Here is a 21,524-nt window from a genome sequence, read left to right on the forward strand (position 1 = left end):
TAGCCTTAACATTGGTAGCCCTGCCCCCTGGTAAACAGTGTATGATTGCTGGATGATTTGTTTTAAGTCTAATACTGCGGGTAATGGAGTCGCCAATGACTAGGGTTTTCAATTTGTCAGAGCTAATGGTGGGAGGTTTCGGCACCTCAGACCCCGTAACGGGAGGAGGAGACCAGAGATGGCCTGGCCTCTGACTCCGACTCGCTGCTTAATGGGGAGAACCGGTTGAAAATTTCTGTCGGCTGAATGAGCAACACTGGTTGAGCATTCCTACAGCATTTCCTTCCAGAAGCCATGAGAAAGTTGTCCGGCTGCGGGGACTGTGCGAGGGGGTTTATACTACTATATGTACTTACTGGTGGTACAGACGCTGTTTCATTCTTTCCTACACTGAAATGACCCTTGCCTAACGATTGCGTCTGAAGCTGGGCTTGCAGCACAGCTATCCTCACCGTAACGCGATCGTTCACCTGTATATTATGAGTGCAGCGACTGCAATTAGAAGGCATCATGTTAATGTTACTACTTAGCATCGGCTGGTGGAGGTCCTGACGAACCACGTCCAGATAAAGCGTCCGGAGTGAAAAAGTTGAATGAAAAAAGTCAAGCGAGGGAAAAACTAAAAATATAAACGGTAAAAATATAAAGTAAAGTTGGCAGGTAGAAAAGTGAGGTTAGCAACAAAACGCACGGCAGCACGTAAACAAGTCTACAAGTTGTGACCGGAAATGACAAGAGGAAGAGGAAGATGTGTTCAGAGTGAAAGAGGAGGAGGATGTTGGGTCGGCAACAGTGAGTATGTTCATTCTTGGTAGAAATTGCATCCCGAATTCACTACACTTGTTAATTCCTGGTGGCACAACCTCGACTAACTTGTTGGACGACGGCTTCTTGAATATATCCTCTGTAAATTTACCCCGAATTAGCCTGGTAAAGGTACTGCTTATATCTCTATTCTTCTTCGTGTATTTATCGTCAATGTTTGAATAATCTTCATTGTTAAAATTAACACCGCTCCCTGGTGGTATAGTGGTTAGGATTTAACGCTCTCCCGCTGTAATCCGGGTTCGATTCCTGGTTAGGGAATTACATTTTCGCCTCTCGGCATAATGTTTTTGATGGAGATGAGTAGAACACTTATATATGCTACATAGGCTACAACAAAAAATGTCATATATATTTTTTGTCTCAATGGGAGAATTACATCCTAATGAATAGCCAGCCGGCTCTTGTTCATGACATTGGTGGGACCTACAGATTCTCAGACTACCCATCCATCACCATCCATCTGTCACGCCCTGGCTATAGAGAGGGTTTTTATTCTCTATTTTGGTTAGGCCAGGGTGTGACTAGGGTGGGCAGTCTATGTTCTTTTTTCTATGTTGTTGTGTTTCTATGTGTTTGGCCTGGTGTGGTTCCCAATCAGAGGCAGCTGTCTATCGTGTTCTCTGATTGGGAGCTATACTTAGGTAGCCTGTTTTTCCATTTTGAGTTGTGGGTGATTATTTTCTGTTTAGTGTTTTTTCGTCACCTTACAGGACTGTTTGTTTGTCCTTTTTGTTGTTTTGTTCAGTCTTCAGTTGTTTTATTAAAAATATGAACACTTACCACGCTGCACCTTGGTCCTCCTCTCCTTCTCCCGACGACATTCGTGACACCATCCAAAGACAACCATTTTATTTTCCTATTTTCAGAGGAAATTATATAATAACTCAATGCATTCATGCAACACTGAGATGAAACCTGGCAGCCCTTGCCTTAACAGTGACCTTTGCGTGTTTATTACAGCCTGAGCATGTGTGTGAAAGGGGCTGATGAATTGTGATATCCACTTTATCTAGACCAGTAGTCAGACTCATAATAAAGAGGAAAGAAATCTTTCTGACTAGGCTACTGTTGGTGTTCAGCTCACCCCTTCCCTCTCTGTCTTATTTCTTCTGTCTTTCTTCCCCTGCAGAGATGGATTGCGTGCCTTGGCTGAGCTGCGCAGCTGCTGCAGAGATCTCACGGCGGCGCAGATGAAAGTATCGGTCTGGGCTTTGTCGCAGCACCGAGAGCTCGCTCCTTCGGCCCCGTCTCGTGATCATCATCACATCACCCGCCAAGTAACGCCGTGCCGTGCACAGACACCTGCGACAACCAACATTCGAGCGGATAATAAGAGAAAAGGCGATAGGTCGATAAATAGCCTAAATATGTCGGCTATAACCGCGTTATTACCGTAATCATCGACTGACGGTAGGGACTATTGCCTCGATAACCTAACCGCGCAACAGAAGAGGAGGAAAAACTCACTTGTTCAGGAACATCACTTGTGCAGGTCGGGTCCGAAGATGTATGCAGCAATGCAGACTTTACTCAATTAAGCTTGTCAATGAATCTAGGCTATGTCAATCTGCATGCCCCTCTGTCCATCTCTCTCTGTTCTGATTAGCTCCGTCCATTGAGGTTTGTCTGTCTGTCTGTCTGTCTGTGTTTCCATACAGAGGCTGCTCGCTGGCCCAAAGAGACATGAGACAACTGCAGGAGGCAGGTAACTAGGCAACAATAGAAACACTGCACGCGCCACGGCGGGATAACATGGGGTACAAGGTAAGCGCGCGACTCCCCCCCACTACATCCTATAATGACTAGTTGTCTTTGATTCAACCTGCATCTAACGTGCTTTGAATATATATGCTGTTATGGAACAGAATATATATGTTGTTATGGAACAGTGCCTTATTGTATATTATGGAAGAAAAGTAGGTAGGTAACCAACTACTGGAAATGTATACCAGTGTGGATGGAAATTATGTTATTTCATGTTGAAAAGCAGGGCTATTTTGGTATATTGGATTTGATAGCAAATTGTGTCTTAACACTTACTTTTTTTGTGCGGTGGTGGTGAATGAGTTTGGTCCCAGATCTGTTGGTCCTCTTGCCAACTCCATTGCTCATTATCAAGCAAAACATCATTGGCATGACAATGAGTGATGACGAGTTGGCATGATAGCAAAAACAAACTGGTATTCAGGTTAGTACATGAGAGCATTATGAGGCATACCCGAATCCATGAGAGGGCAAGTTGAAACTTGGCAGTTTTAGTTTTATGTCCCAGTGTAAAAATAGCAAAAAGCTCTAAATGATTGAGTGACACAGGTTGGCGCAAGATCTGTATCTTCACTGAGCTGTGTCAGCACCATGGACAGAGCGTGCATCGGTATGTGTAAGGGGTCTGTGCAGAGCCACTGGGGCGGTTAGGTATGACTCCTTTGGGTTTCCATAAAACGTGGGAAAAACTCTTCTCATCTGTGGTAGGCTAAGTGAATAAATGATAGGCCTCCGTCTGTAATATCTGATGTGCATTTATTAGGGCGAGGTCAAGTTTACTCTTGAAGCTGCTTCACTCAACTCTGCCTCACGCCCCACCATTACAGAGTTTAGTTCGCTACTTAGCTAGCTGTAAAAATTGTTAGTGTTATTAACCTTAGCCTATTTAGCTAGCTCGAACCAGCTAATCTGCCACTACCATGTTGGATATCAGAAATTGGCTTCGCAAAGTACTCAAACAAAGCCAAAAGAGAGCGATGAGCAGCAGAAGCATCAAACCACCTAGCCCAGCATCCAAGCTCCAGCTATTTCTGAGTGCAGAGCCTTCCCCCTCTTCCACAAGCGCTGCCAGGATAATGGCTCCACAGCCCCCTCCACCTCCAACTGTTCCTGACGATCATGGACCAGAGGTACCAGCCCAGGTTAGCCTAGAATCCTACCATAGCCACAGGTTTTCTGTCCAAAAACGCTCATTAAATAGCAACTGGAATTGCATCAAACACATGGACACCATGTGTTTGATGTATTTGATACCATTCCACTCATCCCGCTCCAGCCATTACCACAAGCCTGTCCTCCCCAATTAAGGTGCCACCAACTTCCTGTGATAGAAAGAGAGTGTCTGGAATACTCAGTTACTGCAGATGCAGCATTTTGTTTCCCATGTAGAATGTTCTGTGTTGGGTCCAATGCTATTGCAGACAAGGCCTTTTCCCAAGCTGGGTATTCTAACTTGAAGCATGCTATTGATAGTACCGATGGATTCGCTAGGCACGCATCAAGTAAAGAGCATTTGAAATGCACTGCGGAAAGAATAACAGGTTTGGGTATGGGTACTGAGGTATTAACACTTGTTAATGATGGGCAGCTGGCAAGAAATCGCATGTTTGTGTCAGCGATTGTGGATGGAACATACTCTCTGGAAATACAAGAAACTTGCCAAGGTGTTTAGCACCATACCCTACAATGCCACATACACGTCACAAGATATTCAACATTAAATCATAGGGCTCATGAGTGAGATTGTCACTGAGGAAGCTACATGCAATAACTCATTTTCCACTTTGACAAAAGTGTTCAGTCAGCACAGAAAAAGCATGCTACACCCGAGGAAAGCTAAGCTAATTCAACTGACATTTGAGGGGGATCTTACAAGAAGATTTGGGGGAGAATGGAAAGATCAATTACTCAGGAAGTTCCACAGAGGATCAAGGAGGCTTCAACTGGTCTGAAAGGGTAAGAAACAATCTAGCTGTTTTTAAACATGTTTTTAATCTGCTTTAGCTTGTAGGGCTCTGTCCATGGTGCTGCTAGAGAGCAGCTGAGATTTCGCGCTAACCTGTTACTTCTTGGTCAAAAGCATTTAAACTTTTATGTTTATTGTGGTATAGCGTGATGTAAGCAGAATTCCATATAATTCCAATGCAAAAACCCAAATGACGCCCCTGGGTATAGCTACATATATAAGGAGTTCCCACATATGCTGAGCACTAGTTGGCTGCTTTTACTTCACTCGGCGGTCCAACTCATCCCAAACCATCTCAATTCGGTTGAGTTCGGGTGATTGTGGAGATCAGGTCATCTGATGCAGCACTCCATCACTCTCCTTGGTCAAATAGCCCTTACACAGCCTGGAGGTGTATTTTGGGTCATTGTCCTGTTGAAAAACAAATGATAGTCCCAATAAGCGCAAACCAGATGGGATGGTGTATCGCTGCAGAATGCTGTGGTTGTAATGGTCCTGTGTGTAGCTGGTGTAGAGAGTCAGGCGCAGGACAGCAGATATGAGTAATCAACGTACTTTACTCAAATTTACAAAAATACAAAGCAACATAGCGAGCCCACAAAAACGGGCCGATGTACAAAGAACAATCACTCACAAACAAAACATGGGGAACAGAGGGTTAAATAATAAACAAGTAATTATTTTTGTGAAGCCAGGTGTGAAAGACAAAGACAGAACAAATAGAAAATGAAAAGTGGATCGGCGGTGGCTAGAAGGCCGGCGACGTCGACCGCCGAACGCCGCCCGAACAAGGAGAGGGACCGACTTCGGCGGAAGTCGTGACAGTGGTAGCCATGCTGGTTAAGTGCAACTTGAATTCTAAATAAATCACAGACAGTGTCACCAGAAAAACACCTCCACACTACCACACCTCCTCCTCCATGCTTCACGGTGGGGAAAAAACACGCGGAGATCATCCGATCACCTACTCTGCATCTCACAAAGACATGGCGGTTGGAACCAAAAATCTCAAATTTGGACTCATTAGACCAAAGGACAGATTTCCACCGGTCTAATGTCCATTGCTCGTGTTTCTTGGCCCAAGCAAGTATTTTCTTCTGATTAGTGTCCTTTAGTAGTGGTTTCTTTGCAGCAATTCGACCATGAAGGCCTGATTGACTCAGTCTCCTCTGAACAGTTGATGTTGAGCTGTGTCTGTTTCTTGAACTCTGTGAAGCATTTATTAGGCTGCAATCTGAGGTGCAGTTAATTCTAATAAACTTATCCTCTGCAGCAAAGGTAACTCTGGGTCTTCCTTTCCTTTGGCAGTTCTCATGAGAGCCAGTTTCATCATAGCGCTTGATGGTTTTTGCGACTACACTTGAAGAAACTTTCAAAGTTCTTCAAATTTTACGGATTGACTGACCTTCATGTCTTAAAGTAATGATGGATTGTAGTTTCTCTTTGTTTATTTGAGCTGTTTTTCCATAATATGAACTTGGTCTTATACCAATAGGGCTATATTATATATACCACCCCTACCTTGTCACAACACAACTGATTGGCTCAAACGCATTAAGAAGGAAAGAAATTCCACAAATTAACTTTTAACAAGGCACACCTGTTAATTGAAATGCACTCCAGGTGACTACCTCATGCAGCTGGTTGAGAGAATGCCAAGTGTATGCAAAGCTGTCATCAAGGCAAAGGGTGACTATTTGAATAATCTCAAATATTAATATATTTAGGTTTGTTTAACACTTTTTTGGTTACTACATGATTCCATATGTGTTATTTCATAGTTTGGATGTCTTCACTATTATTCTACAATGTAGAAAATAGTAAAAATAAAGACTCTTGAATGAGTAGGTGTGTCCAAATTTTGGACTAGTTCTGTATATATTCTACTATGGTTTTCTTGGTAGCCTATTGTTGCTGAACTCATGAGTGCCTAGCAGCATGGTTTTCCATGTTTGAAGGGGGCTTATAGGCCTATTTATTTGCAAGACAGCTGTGTATGGCTGCATCTCACTATGTTAGGCTGCAGGCTATGCTCTGGTTATTTGGATCTCCATTCACCTTTTGGTTAAGGCGTTTGTTAACTGTTAATGCAATTTAGATTGTTTCATACCTTTATCAATCTGATATTTTGTTTACTAGGCCTACTACTTGGTACCACTGTTTTGTTCTGTTAACATTCATTAGTTCACATTCACAGTTGTGTCGGTTTTCTAAGCCAAACTGCTGTCTGGAAATTCTTACACAGGGACACTCAAAGTCAGTCTCAAATTAATACTTGTTTATTGTCAGCGCTGGAGAGGTTCCAACCAACTCAATGCACCATAGTACACATGTCAATCAGGAGCTCTGCCTGGGCAGACCCAGCAGTTGTCTTATATACGGCTATACACAGACAAGTTATATTTACATGATTTAGCATAATTAATCAATCATTACCGTTTTGTTTCATAACATGTGACAGACCAACACCTCACGAGGCTTCTTTCTAAGCTGAGACCTTGAAACGGAGATATCTTTCGTTCGTTCCTTCTCAAAACACGGTCTGGGTGTACTGTCAAATTGCAGCTACTGATAGTGGGTATTTGTACAGTCAGCCACTTGCATGAACACAGAAATTGGTTATTAGAACAGCACATGAATAGAAGACAGAAATTAGTTATAAGAAAAGCACAAACATTAACATTTCCTTTACACTGCTATTCAGTATTTTTGTTTGCATGCATGAGTAACTAGGCTGTTACTTTCAGCATACAGTTTGCAGTATTTTGTTAAGACAGCTGTATGTTTGGCTGCATTCACTGTTCTTGTAGCCTATGTTCATTACTAAAATAGCCTTGCTTTAGTGTGTACGGCGCTGTCCATTGTGCTGATACAGATTTCGTATGGAACGCCGTTTGGGTCTTTGCGTGTCAAAAAAGATACACGTCAAATAACACTATTTGATGTGTCAAATAACACTATTTGACGTGTCAGATAAGCTTGTTGACCAATCAGGTCCTGAATATGACTACACGTCACGTAATAATTTAACGCGTTCATACATTTTTTACGTAGTTATTACACATTGATTACACTATCACTCGTATTTCATATGTCACAACGATTAATCGATACGCATGCTATGATGCTGGTAAAGTTGTCTCGCGCATCTATAGTGCTGGTCATAAAAGAAAGCTAGCTAGCTCATGGATGCAAACAATGTTCTTCCCCAAAAACACAGCAAAACAACATCATCTGTTTCAGTAGTTATAGTTAGCTAGCTAACTATATAGCTAGGTGTCATCATCTAAAATATCCCTCATTTATAAAACAGTTCTCATTTGATTAATGGTGGTCTGACCCATCTATGTGAAGCTAGCCACAATAGTGTACTTTGCGGTTAGCCTTCCAAATAAAAGTATGTAATTGACAGTGATGCAAATTAATACAAATAGAATTATGCCATAATTGAATAGATCATGCAAAACGAGGTTGAAATGTTGTTATATAAAATCAACAAAAGACAAAAATTTGTTAATTTGACAAAAATATGATTAATATTTAAATAATAAAAATTTAAATAAATAAAAATAAATATTTAGAATTGCATTGGGGGAATACTTATTTCACTGTACAGCCTTACCTATGGATTGTGGATCAATGACATGGGGTATCAGTCTACTCAGTGACACCCAGAGAAACATTAGCGTCATAGCTCTTATTGCGGGACTCTGAAACAACTGTGAATTGAGCCACATTTATTGTCAACCCATGTGTATTGAACACTATTCCAGAGGAAAACCGATACTGCGTGGATGTTTTGGAATCTGATAACTTTGAGGAGGATGTTGGGAAAAAATATATTGGGTATTGAGTAGACTGATACACCATTTCATTGATCCCCAATACTTAGGTAAAGCTGTACAGTGCAATATGAATGTCAATACATACAATAGGCTGACTGGGGAGGTGATTTCACACGGTCACAGTCCTGTGATAAGAGCTACAACGCTAATATTTGCGTAAACTCTTCACAGTTGTGTTCTGCTGGTGTCACCGAGTAGACTGGTAACCCATTTCATTGCTTCACATTCCAACCATGTTTAACATTATCTAGTCTAAACATGGCATAATTCCACCAATTGTAACCTTCTTCATCACTTTCAGAGGTACTTTTATTTTGAAGGCAAACCGCAAATTACACTATTGTGCCTATTCCTTCTTTTTTTCCCAACTTCACAACACATAAACTGGTCAGCTCAAGCCTCATTAGCCAGATGAAGCTAGCTGGCTGCTTATAATGTTAGCTTTGAGCAACAGGATTAAGTAGCTAGCTAGCTAATTATGTTAATGAACTGAAGTTCAATTTCAATAGGCGAACAACAAGTGGCTAACTAGTTAATATTTACTCACAAGGATTCCTAAATCATTGTTAAGGATAATGAAAATGACTGCAGTTTCTACTGGTCATTGTTTTCAGGCTTGATGTATTGGTGCAAGCTAGGTACCAAGCTAAAGCTAGCTAGCTACCCCAGAAGTTGCGGTCAAACAAATAATGCCTTATTACCATCGCGGTATTGTAAACACATCGTTTGTGGCCAGTGTGTCCTTGTTTGCAGACTTCTTTGTACAGCTTTGACAGTGCTACTGATAGTAGTGACGTTTGGCGTACACGTGCAAATTCATCACACACAACATTCTAATAGAATTGTTATTTGACAAGTCAAATTTAAAGCTTATTTAACACGTCAAAGTGTTTTTTTTTGTTGATACATAAAGACCCAAACGGCGTTCCATAATTTCTAGCCGACTGTCACTTGAAAAGCACTCAATGGTCTCTACGTCTCAGCATTTGAACATGTTTATTGTGGTATAGTGGGATATAAGCAAGATTAAAAAATAATTCCAATGCAAGAACCCCAGAAAATTTGTCAATTTTAACTTCCCCTTTAGTCACTTTATCCTGGCGCCGGGTCTGTTCCGAGGTGAGATCATGTGTGATACCTCCTCTTGGCACCATGGTGCTGGTGGTGCTATTTACATGACTACTTCCTATAAACCATGTAATGCAATTTCACTAAATGGTTTAAAGGGGAATAATGTCAAAGTTTGAAAATGTGTCTAAATTCCTAAACACCTCTGACTTGTATGTTCGCAGTGTATGTTCACTGTTTCTGTTAACGAAACAATTTTTGGACTCTGTCAGGGAACTCTCTTAAAGATTTCCAACCAAGACCACAGTTCTAACTCCCATGGATGATAATTAACCAAAATTCAGAAACCCTGAAACCTCAGCGTCAGCAGTGGTCAGTATTATTAGCTTCCTCAGGATCTCTAGAACAAAATATGTACAGTTGAAGTCGGAGGTTTACAATACACCTCGGCCAAATACATTTAAACTCAGTTTTTCACAATTCCTGACATTTAATCCCTGTTTTAGGTCAGTTAGGATCACCACTTTATTTTAAGAATGTGAAATGTCAGAATAATAGTAGAGAGAATGATTTATTTCAGCTATTATTTTTTTCATCACATTCCCAGTGGGTCAGAAGTTTACATACACTCAATTAGTATTTGGTAGTATTGCCTTTAAATTGATTAACTTTGGTCAAACGTTTTGGGAAGCCTTCCACAAGCTCCCACAATAACTTGGGTGAATTTTGCCACATTCCTTCTGACAGAGCTGGTGTAGCTGAGTCAGGTTTGTAGGCCTCCTTGCTCGCACACGCTTTTTCAGTTCTTCCCACACATTTTCTATGGGATTGAGGTCAGAGCTTTGTGATGGCCACTCCAATACCTTGACTTTGTTGTCCTTAAGCCATTTTGCCACAACTTTGGAAGTATGCTTGGGGTCATTGTCCATTTGAAAGACCCATTTGCAACCAAGCTTTAACTTCCTGACTGATGTCTTGAGATGTTGCTTCAATATATCCACATAATTTTCCTACCTCATGATGCCATCTATTTTGTGAAGTGCATCTCCTTCCTGCAGCAAAGCACCCCCACAACATGATGCTGCCACCCCGTGCTTCACGGTTGGGATGGTGTTCTTCGGCTAGCAAGCGTCCCCCTTTTTCCTCCAAACATAAAGATGGTAATTATGGCCAAACAGTTCTATTTTTGTTTCATCAGACCAGATGACAAAAAGTGTGATCTTTGTCCCCATGTGCAGTTGCAAACTGTGTAGTCTGTCTTTTTTATGGCTGTTTTGGAGCAGTGGCTTCTTCCTTGCTGAGCGGCCTCTCAGGTTATATCGATACAGGACTCGTTTTACTGTGGATATAGATACTTTTGTACCTGTTTCCTCCAGCACTCCAGCATTTCCACAAGGTCCTTTGCTGTTGTTCTGGCATTGATTTGCACTTTTCGCACCAAAGTACGTTCATCTCTAGGAGCGGTATGATGGCTGCGTGGTCCCATGGTGTTTATACTTGCGTACTATTGTTTGTACAGATGAACGTGGAACCTTCAGGCATTTGGAATTTGCTCCCAAGGATGAACCAGACTTGTGGTGGTCTACAATTTTTTTCTAAGGTCTTGGCTGATTTCTTTTGATTTTCCCATGATTTCAAGCAAAGAGGCACTGAGTTTGAAGGTAGGCCTTGAAATACATCCACAGATACACCTCCAATTGACTCAAATTATGTAAATTAGCCTATCAGAAGCCTCTAAAGCATGACATAATTTTCGGGAATTTTCCAAGCTGTTTAAAGGCACAGTCAACTTAGTGTATGTAAACTTCTGACCCACTGGAATTGTAGACAATTGTTGGAAAATTACTTGTGTCATGCACAAAGCAGATGACCTAACCGACTTGCCAAAACTATAGTTTGTTAACAAGAAATTTGTGGAGTGGTTGAAAAATGAGTTTTAATGACTCCAACCTAAGTGTATGTAAACTTCCGACTTCAACTGTATTTGGTCTGGACACTGTATTCCTGAAGAGACACAAATATTCTCTGATTGCCCCTATTGTACTGCCCCTATTGTACATCTAGTTAATCTGTCAATGAAATATGGGTTCCTCCCCAATGCTTGGAAGTCTGCTGCAGTGATACCTGTTTAAATCTGGTGACCCAACACTGGTGGAAAATTACTGACTTGTAAGCATTCTTCCAGTGCTATCAAAAGTAGCTGAAAGATGGGTGGCTGATCATCTGACTGATCACCTCAATCAGGGCAACTCCATACATCAAATGCAATTTGGATTCAGAACTAACCATTCTACCGAAACAGCCAATTGCTATTTTCTGGAGTGCATTAAATCGAAACTGGACATAGGTGGTGAAGTCAGCACAGTCTTTTTGGAACTTAAAAATGCCTTTGATACTGTGAATCATAAGGTCCTCCCAGTGCTTAATTTGTAAATTGGGAGGTGCCAGAACAAAAAGTGAGCCCGAGAGGGGGGTGACCTGGATGGCTCTGAGGTACCTGAACGCATGAAAGAAAAAAACACTTTTATAATAAAGCATTACATGCATTATCATCTATTTTGCGTACTGGCATGGAGTAGTAGAGTAGAGAGAGGCCCTTGCAGAAGTTAAACACATGTGGACATTTTTAGTGGCCTAGGGTCTGGGAAAAAATTGGCCTTCATAAACACATTTCATACAATTCAACATAATTTTAGATGACTGGAGGAGACTTTAGCTGAATCTTTTTTAATACCTCACAAATTATCGAGATGACAGGCTATACTTTGACACTGACAAACTGAGAATCTGAGATCAATGAAAATGACCTTGTCTTGAATCTATCAATAGCCCAGGCCTAGATGTTTGGAGACACACATATTGTACAATATGAGGAGGAAATTATAGTCCTAAAAAAGCTTTTGTTTCACTGACTCAACTCAATCATGTACAGCTCACTCACCAGCGATGGCCGGTGCGCTTGAGTCAAAAGCCCTCTTGTTTTACTTTGAAAAACAATGCTGTTCGCTCAGTAAGTCTATTTGGAAGAGAGACTAGTCTTCTCTTTTCAGCAGGATCCATTTGCTTTCCAACCTGTGTTTTCCAGTGATTGAATTTGAAATATCCTGAATATTCCTGAATAGTCACAATGAATGAAAGATTACATGTAAAGACATTGTACATTTTCCCCCTTTTTGTCCCCCTTCAACCTCTCCCAGAATGCCACCAAACACATTTACAAAGAAAGGCAAAGTCATTGAGTTACATATCAGAAAACCAAACAAAAGTATACAACAATGCTACTTCAATACAAGCAAACATGTAATAGCCTAACAATTTCAGGTGATTAGGTGATCCTATAGGCCTATAGCAGTAATCTCAAGGGGTGGGGGTGGGGCCAAGAGCACTAATCTGGAGGAAGTGTTTGGAGGATAGGATATCATCGGGTCCCAGGTGGAATAAAATTTGTTATATATTTTTTTTCTTCTAATTTGAGGAACAGCATCAGATCTCTGAGCCAAAGAGAGGCTAAGGTTAGGATTGATAGATTTCCAATCCAACAAAATCCTTCTGCGGGCCAACTGGGCGGCAAAAGCAATTGCATCCAGCTGTCTATTGGTCAGAGAACGATTGTTGTTTGGTAGTCCAAAAATAGCCATTTCTGCACTAGGCTGCAACTTTATATCAAATGCTTCAGAAGGTGTTTTTAATATAGTGGACCAATAATCTGCCTTTACACCTGTCACATCAATATTTGGATAATCTGGCCTTGCTTAAATGGATATGGTGAAGTACCTTAAACTGTATAAGGCTGAGCGGGGCACAAGAGGAGCTTCCATTTACCCTAAGTAAGGCACCATTCCAGACTTCATCAGTGATCACTCCACAAAGTTTCCTTTCCCACTCAGATCGGATTTTATTGAGGGATGGGTTATCAAGGGACATGATTATCTCAAAAATACGGGATATTTTTTATTTATTTTACCTTTATTTAACTAGGCAAGTCAGTTAAGAACAAATTCTTATTTTCAATGACGGCCTAGGAACAGTGGGTTAACTGCCTGTTCAGGGGCAGAACGACAGATTTGTACCTTGTCAGCTCAGGGATTTGAACTTGCAACCTTTCGGTTACTAGTCCAACGCTCTAACCACTAGGCTACCCTGCCTGTCCCTTTAGTTGAAAAGGTGTTTGCAAAAGGGCATCCAGACCCGATCTGGGTGATAGAATTGGAAAGGATAGAATATAAAGGTCATTAAACTTAGTAAGGCCATTCCTCTACCACAACCTGAAAGCTGAATCCAGTTTTCCTGGAAGGAAGAGGTGATTATGACATATAGGACCTTGAATAGAGAAATCACAGAATTTAAAATGTTGACGGAATTGAGTCCAAATTCCGCGACACTGAAAGAGGGAGATTGGGGGTGACTAAGGCTGACAAAGAGGAGGAGAAACAGGAGTTGGCTTCTGTTTGACAGTAGTCAGTTTCTGGGGTGTGGCCCTTGATAATGGGAAATACTGTGAACAAAGTACTGATGCCCTGGGTGATGAGTACAACAGTAAGACCCAGGAAATGAAGTTTTCACCAAAGCCACATTTTCCCAGTACAGAGAATACATTTTCCTATTCTACCCTGTCAAATGCCTTCTCTGCATCTAAAGACATAAACACTTCAGGAACGTCCGAAGGTGCAGGAGAGTGTATGACATTAAGCAGACGTCGAATGTTAGAAAAGGAGTGGCGAAACTTAATTAGCCCTGTTTGATCCGTCGATATGATGTCTGTCATAATGGTTTCTATTCGAGAGGCAAGCATTTGCTAAAATCTTTACATCTGCATTTAAAAGTGAGATCGGTCTGTATGAGCCACACTCAGATGCATCTTTGCTGTGTTTTAACAAAGGAGGGGAGCCAGTTTGGCAGAAGACTTTTGTAGAATTCAATTGGGTAGCCATCTGGTCCAGGGGATTACCCACTTTGCATTGCTGTAATTTAATATACAGTGGGGAGAACAAGTATTTGATACACTGACGATTTTGCAGGTTTTCCTACTTACAAAGCATGTAGAGGTCTGTCATTTTTATCATAGGTACACTTCAACTGTGAGATACAGAATATAAAACAAAAATCCAGAAAATCACATTGTATGATTTTTAAGTAATTCATTTGCATTTTATTGCATGACATAAGTATTTGATAACCTACCAACCAGTAAGAATTCCGGCTCTCACAGACCTGTTAGTTTTTCTTTAAGAAGCCCTCCTGTTCTCCACTCATTACCTGTATTAACTGCACCTGTTTGAACTCGTTACCTGTATAAAAGACACCTGTCCACACACTCAATCAAACAGACTCCAACCTCTCCACAATGGCCAAGACCAGAGAGCTGTGTAAGGACATCAGGGCTAAAATTGTAGACCTACTCAAGGCTGGGATGGGCTACAGGACAATAGGCAAGCAGCTTGGTGAGAAGGCAACAACTGTTGGCGCAATTATTAGAAAATGGAAGAAGTTCAAGATGACGGTCAATCACCCTCAGTCTGGGGCTCCATGCAAGATCCTACCTCGTGGGGCATCAATGATCATGAGGAAGGTGAGGGATCAGCCCAGAACTACACGGCAGGACCTGGTCAATGACCTGAAGAGAGCTGGGACCACAGTCTCAAAGAAAACCATTAGTAACACACTACGCCGTCATGGATTAAAATCCTGCAGCGCACGCAAGGTCCCCCTGCTCAAGCCAGCGCATGTCCAGGCCCATCTGAAGTTTGCCAATGACCATCTGGATGATCCAGAGGAGGAATGGGAGAAGGTCATGTGGTCTGATGAGACAAAAATAGAGCTTTTTGGTCTAAACTCCACTCACCGTGTTTGGAGGAAGAAGAAGGATGAGTACAACCCCAAGAACACCATCCCAAACGTGAAGCATGGAGGTGGAAACATCATTCTTTGGGGATGCTTTTCTGCAACGGGGACAGGACGACTGCACCGTATTGAGGGGAGGATGGATGGGGCCATGTATCGCGAGATCTTGGCCAACAACCTCCTTCCCTCAGTAAGAGCATTGAAGATGGGTCGTGGCTGGGTCTTCCAGCATGACAACGACCCGAAACACACAGCCAGGGCAACTAAGGAGTGGCTCCGTAAGAAGCATCTCAGGTTCTGGAGTGGCCTAGCCAGTCTCCAGACCTGAACCCAATAGAAAATCTTTGGAAGGAGCTGAAAGGCCGTATTGCCCAGCGACATCCCCGAAACCTGAAGGATCTGGAGAAGGCCTGTATGGAGGAGTGGGCCAAAATCCCTGCTGCAGTGTGTGCAAACCTGGTCAAGAACTACAGGAAACGTATGATCTCTGTAATTGCAAACAAAGGTTTCTGTACCAAATATTAAGTTCTGCTTTTCTGATGTATCAAATACTTATGTCATGCAATAAAATGCAAATTAATTACTTAAAAATCATACAATGTGATTTTCTGGATTTTTGTTTTAGATTCCGTCTTTCACAGTTGAAGTGTACCTATGATAAAAAATGACAGACATCTACATGCTTTGTAAGTAGGAAAACCTGCAAATCGGCAGTGTATCAAATACTTGTTCTCCCCACTGTATAAACTCCTCTAACTGCAAAGGTTGATCAATTTCATCTCACTTTTCTGTACTAATGGTAAGAGTTTCCAAATTGTAAAGAAAATCATTCAGAACTGAATTGTCTTCAGGTGATTCTGATGTGTAAAAGTCTGAATAAATGTTTTTGAAGGTATTTTTGATTTCAGTAGGGCTAACTGTTAAGGCACCTGAGGTGTTGTGAATTTGAGGGATCAGCTGTGAGGCAGATTTGCACTTGAGTTGATGAGCTAGAAGTCGACCAGCCTTTTCTCCATGTTCGTAAACAAAACCGTGTGAGCGGAGTAGCTGCTGCTCAGCCTTATCTGTGGATAGAACATTGTACTGAGTTTGAAGACTCAGCCTTTCTTTGTAAAGTTCTGGTGATGGAGAGGCAGAATATTTTTGGTCTAATTTCAGAATTGCTTCGATCAGCTGTTGTTGTTTAATATTCCATTGTTTATTGAGAGGAGAGGAAGAGGAGATTATTTCCCCTCTAAGAACAAATGTAGTGTTTACCAAAGTGTAGATGGAGAGATTGATTCTGTTTTATTTGTCTCAATAAAGACATCAATTGCATTTGATAGAATGGTGCAGAATGAATTGCTTGAAAGTAACGATGAGTTAAGTCTCCATGGGGGCGATTTGTATAGTTCAATGAGAATGAGAGGTTGAGCAACAGAGGAGCATGGTCACTAATAACAATGGCAGAGTATTCCACTTTCTTAATACAGGGGAGACGGGCTTTATCTATTAAAAAGTTGTCTATGTCACACCCTGATCTGTTTCACCTGTTTTGTGATTGTCTCCACCCCCTCCAGGTGTCGCTTATTATCCCTGTGTTTCCTGTCTCTCTGTGCCAGTTTGTCTTGTATGTTTTTCAAGTCAACCAGAGTTTTTACTACTGCTTCTATTCTCTTTTGCTAGTCTTCCCGGTTTTTGACACTTTACTTATTTTTGGACTCTGTACCTGCCTGCCTGACCATTCTGCCTGCCCTGAACTCGAGCCTGCCTGCCACTCTGTATCTCTTGGACCCTGAACTGGTTTTGAACTTTTGCCTGTCCACGACCATTCTCTTGCCTACCCCTTTTGTATTGATTAATAAATATCAAGACTCAAACCATCTGCCTCCCGTGTCTGCATCTGGGTCTCGCCTTGTGCCCTTATAGTATATTCTAGAATAGGAGTGATGTACATGTGATAAGAAAGAGAATTCTTTGTTACTGGGAAAAAGGAATCTCCATGGATCTACACATTCTGCCTGGCTCATGAATGCAGACAAAGTGCTGGACATTTTTGAAGGAGGTAATGATCTAGGGTTTGAGCGGTCCAAGACTGGGTTGATCACACAATTCAAGTCCCCTCCAAAAATGAAGTAGTGTGAGTTGAGATTAGGCAGCAAATAAATACATTTGTTAATTAAATCAACATCATCGCAATTGGGAGCATAAACATTTACAAGCAAAACAGAAGTGTGAAAGAGAGAACCAGATACCAAAACAAAATGCCCCTGTGGATCCGAGATGATGTCAGCAGTGGTAAATTGTACTTTCTTATGAATAAGTATTGCTGTTCACCTTGCCTTAGCATTGGATTTTGAATGGAATATTTGCCCTACCCAAGCTTTACGGAGTCTACAATGATCTGCTGCACACAGATGTGTTTCTTCTAAGAATGCAATATCAGTTTTTACATTCTTAAGATGAGCAAATACTCTAGCCTGTTTAACCGGGCCATTCATTGCCTTGACGTTCCAGCTTGTAAACCTAATAGCCCCAACTCCCACCCCAATATCTGAATTGTCAGTCATTGAAAGTTGAGATTACTAAATAAAAACTGGAATAGACATGAAAACCTTGTATAAGACCACCGATCATATCTTATGACAAAGGAAAAAGCATGTACTGAAAAGTTAGGCAAAATACTGTTGAAGTAGAATATGTAACAATCAAATGGTTAATGAAGGAAAACAACTTCCCACTACCCCCTGACATAAAACCCTCAAAATAGCACAACAAAATAAACACAGAACAAAATAACACTGTCCTATGCTCATCTCTAAGGCGGATCGCAGGGTTCCCCAAATAGTCAAACTCCCGGTTAACTACCTGCCACTTAACTTACCCTACACAAGAGGGCTCCCAATTATTAACAGAATGATTTACAACAACAGTTTTAAATTGTTTAAACTCAGATATTGACGGTTCACTCAATAGTCAATCAGTTACATCCTTCATTGGTTTTAACAACCGCAAATAGCCAAATAAAATGCTTCTGTTGGTCAAGACTTCTGCCCATGGCTTGTGTTAGGGGCGCGTTCCACACTCCCGAAGCCGCACCGCACAACTGCATCCACAGGTAGTAAAATATGATACTCAGGCGCAGTGCGACCACAAAGACTACAGCAGGGAACGCACCCCACAAACACAAATGCCAAAATATTCCAACGTCAATGAATCTCCGTAGAGGCGAAAGCTAAATACTATATCCAAACACCCACTCAAACAAATAAAGGCATTATAGTCACATGAAAGCAAATGCAAACAAGAAAGTAACCCGAGTCAAACCCTGAGATTGTAGCATTAGCAAATAACGTTAGTCTTTAGGAAGGTAAAGTTAAATGAATAGCTAATGCCAATTTAGTTCAAACAAAAACATAAACTCACGTTGGATATTTAACATGTGTTACTAGTACCAGCTATGCTAGTCAGTCAGCCAGTGTTACATACATAGATACAGGTCTTTGTTCAGTAAATTTTAGATGTAGCTAGCTAGGTAGTTGTCCATATGTCAAGCTATATCTCAGCTAGCTAGCCGCTAGAAATGGTGGAGAAGTGCCTAGCTAAATCCACCGCCACATTCAAATAGCCCAGTCAGTGCTTGAGCACTCCGGTTTTTGTTGTGCATAGCTAGCCATGCTAGCAAGTCAGCCCAATGTTCCTGTTGTCTGAAATCTTCTCAGCCAAGTATAGATGTAATACAGATATCCCTGGGTGCTCCTCCTAGCCAGCAGAATTTGATTGTGATGTATTAGCTAACGTTGCCACAAATCTCAGTCAGATTAAACTAAATAAAATAAAGATGTCATTGGGTGCTCCCGGAATGAAAAAGAAAAAAACATTGCTTTCATGTGAAAATATCCAAGTGGGTGTCATGAAAATCAGTCAGTTCCCAGCTAGCAAAGTAGCCAGCCACATATTCCTCCCGCCATGGCCAGCCAACCAGGCCGCTTCCTCTATCGACTTTACTCTATGCGCCGTAGGATGTAGATGGCGAGGATGGCTGCCGTTTTATTGACTCTTAACCAACCGTGCTATTTTGTTTGCTTTTCGCATTGTTTGTAACTTATTTTGTACATAATGTTGCTGCTACCTTCTCTTATGACCGAAAATAGCTTCTGGACATCAGAACAGCGATTACTCATCTCGAATTGGACAAAAAATAATATTTAATGAGTCGGACGGGAAGGATATACTCCAAACACCCGAACAGGACCTCATCCCCATCATTCGCTGCAGAAAGAAACTGAGATTTAGTGGAAAGTGATCGGCGTGCCTTGTGAGGATCAGGCGACGAGGGGCTAATCTGTCTTTGCCATCCGTACTGTTAGCCAATTGCTGGAAAATAATTGGGACGAACTGAAAGCACGTATATCCCACCAACGGGACATTAAAAACTGTAATATCTTACGTTTCACCAAGTCGTGGCTGAACGACGACATTAATAACATACAGTTGGCGGGTTATACACTATCGACAGGATAGAACAGCAGCCTCTGGTAAGACACGGGGCGGGGATATATGTATATTTGTAAAAAAACATCTGGTGCATGATATCTAAGGAAGTCAAAAGGTTTTGCTCGCCTGGGGTAGACTATCTCATGATAAACTGTAGACCACAGTATCTGCCTAAAGAGTTTATCTGTATTTTTTGTAGCTGTCTACATACCACCAAAGACCAATGCTGGCACTACAACCGCACTCAATGAGCTGTATACCGCCATAAGCAAAAAGGAAAACGCTCGTCCAGAGGCGGCGCTCCTAGTGGCCGGGGACATTAATCCAGGGAAATTTAAATCTGTTTTACCTCATTTCTATCAGCATGTTAAATGTGCAACCAGAGGGGAAAAAAACTTGAACACTTTTACTCCACACACAGAGACACGTACAAATCTCTCCCCCGCCATCCATTTGGCAAATCTGACCATAATTCTATCCTCCTGATTCCTGCTTACAAGCAAAAAATAAAGCAGGAATCACCAGTGACTCGGTCTATAAAAAAGTGGTCAGATGAAACAGATGCTTAACTACAGGACTGTTTTGCTAGCACAGACTAGAATATGTTCCGGGATTGTTCAGATGGCATTGAGGAGTACATCACATCAGTCACTAGCTTCATCAATAAGTGCATCGATGATGTCGTTCCCACAGTGATTGTACGTACATACCCCAACCAGAAGCCATGGATTACAGGCAGCGTTCGCACTGAGCTAAACGGTTGAGCTGCCGCCTTCAAGGAGCGGGACTCTAACCCGGAAGCTTATAAGAAATCCCTATATGCCCTCCGACGAACCATCAAACAGACAAAGCATCAATACAGGACTAAGATCGAATCGTACTACACCGACTCCGACGCTCGTCGGATGTGTCAGGGCTTGCAAACTATTACAGACTACAAAGGGAAGCACAGCCGAAAGCTGCCCAGTGACACAAGCCTACCAGACGGGCTACATAACTGCTATGCTCGCTTCGAGGCAAGTGACACTGAAACATGCATAAGAGCATCAGCTCTTCCGGATGACTGTGTGATCACGCTCTCCACAGCCGATATGAGTAAGACCTTTAAACAGGTCAACATTCACAAGGCCGCAGGGCCAGACAGATTATCAGGACGTGTACTCCTAGCACGCGTTGAACAACTGGCAAGTGTCTTCAACCTCTCCCTGTCTAAGTCTGTAATACCAACATGTTTCAAGGAGACCACCATAGTCCCTGTGCCCAAGAACACTAAGGGAACCTTCCTGAATGACTACCGACCCGTAGCACTCGCGTCTGTAGCCGTGAAATGCTTTGAAAGGCTGGTCATGGCTCACATCAACACCATTATCCCAAAAACCCTAAACCCACTCCAATTTGCATACCGCTCCAACAGATCCACAGATGATGCAATCCCTGTTGCACTCCACACTTCCCTTTCACACCTGGACAAAAGGAACACCTACAGTTGAAGTCGGAAGTTTACATACACCTTAGCCAAAAACATTTCAACTCAGTTTTTCACAATTCCTGACATTTAATCCTTGTTTTAGGTCAGTTAGGATCACCACTTTATTTTAAGAATATGAAATGTCAGAATAATAATAGAGAGAACGATTTATTCAGCTTTTGTTACTTTCATCACATTCCCAGTGTGTCAGAAGTTTGCATACACTCAATTAGTATTTGGTAGCATTACCTTTAAATTGTTTAACTTG

The 21,524-nt window shown here is 41.7% G+C and overlaps 1 protein-coding gene and 1 long non-coding RNA gene across 3 annotated transcripts in view; one reads left to right on the forward strand and one right to left on the reverse strand.

The window, feature by feature from the left end:
- Window positions 1–2,501, reverse strand: part of LOC139536821 (uncharacterized) — a 10,833-nt gene extending 8,332 nt beyond the window's left edge. Inside the window, exon 1 of the long non-coding RNA XR_011667403.1 lies at window positions 2,296–2,501. This is a non-coding gene — a long non-coding RNA (uncharacterized lncRNA). The remainder of the gene's footprint in view (window positions 1–2,295) is intronic.
- st6gal1 (ST6 beta-galactosamide alpha-2,6-sialyltranferase 1) overlaps window positions 1,968–21,524 on the forward strand; it is a 123,359-nt gene continuing 103,802 nt past the window's right edge. Inside the window, exons 1-2 of one of the 2 annotated variants that reach the window (XM_071337451.1) lie at window positions 1,968–2,335; window positions 2,487–2,592. In XM_071337451.1, coding sequence (XP_071193552.1) covers window positions 2,581–2,592 — 12 coding nt within the window. In that variant the 5' untranslated portion in view covers window positions 1,968–2,335; window positions 2,487–2,580. The remainder of the gene's footprint in view (window positions 2,336–2,486; window positions 2,593–21,524) is intronic. The other variant, XM_071337450.1, reaches the window with a different exon arrangement.

The sequence above is a fragment of the Salvelinus alpinus genome, chromosome 13, assembly GCF_045679555.1.
Source record: "Salvelinus alpinus chromosome 13, SLU_Salpinus.1, whole genome shotgun sequence".
Classification (NCBI taxonomy): domain Eukaryota; kingdom Metazoa; phylum Chordata; class Actinopteri; order Salmoniformes; family Salmonidae; genus Salvelinus; species Salvelinus alpinus.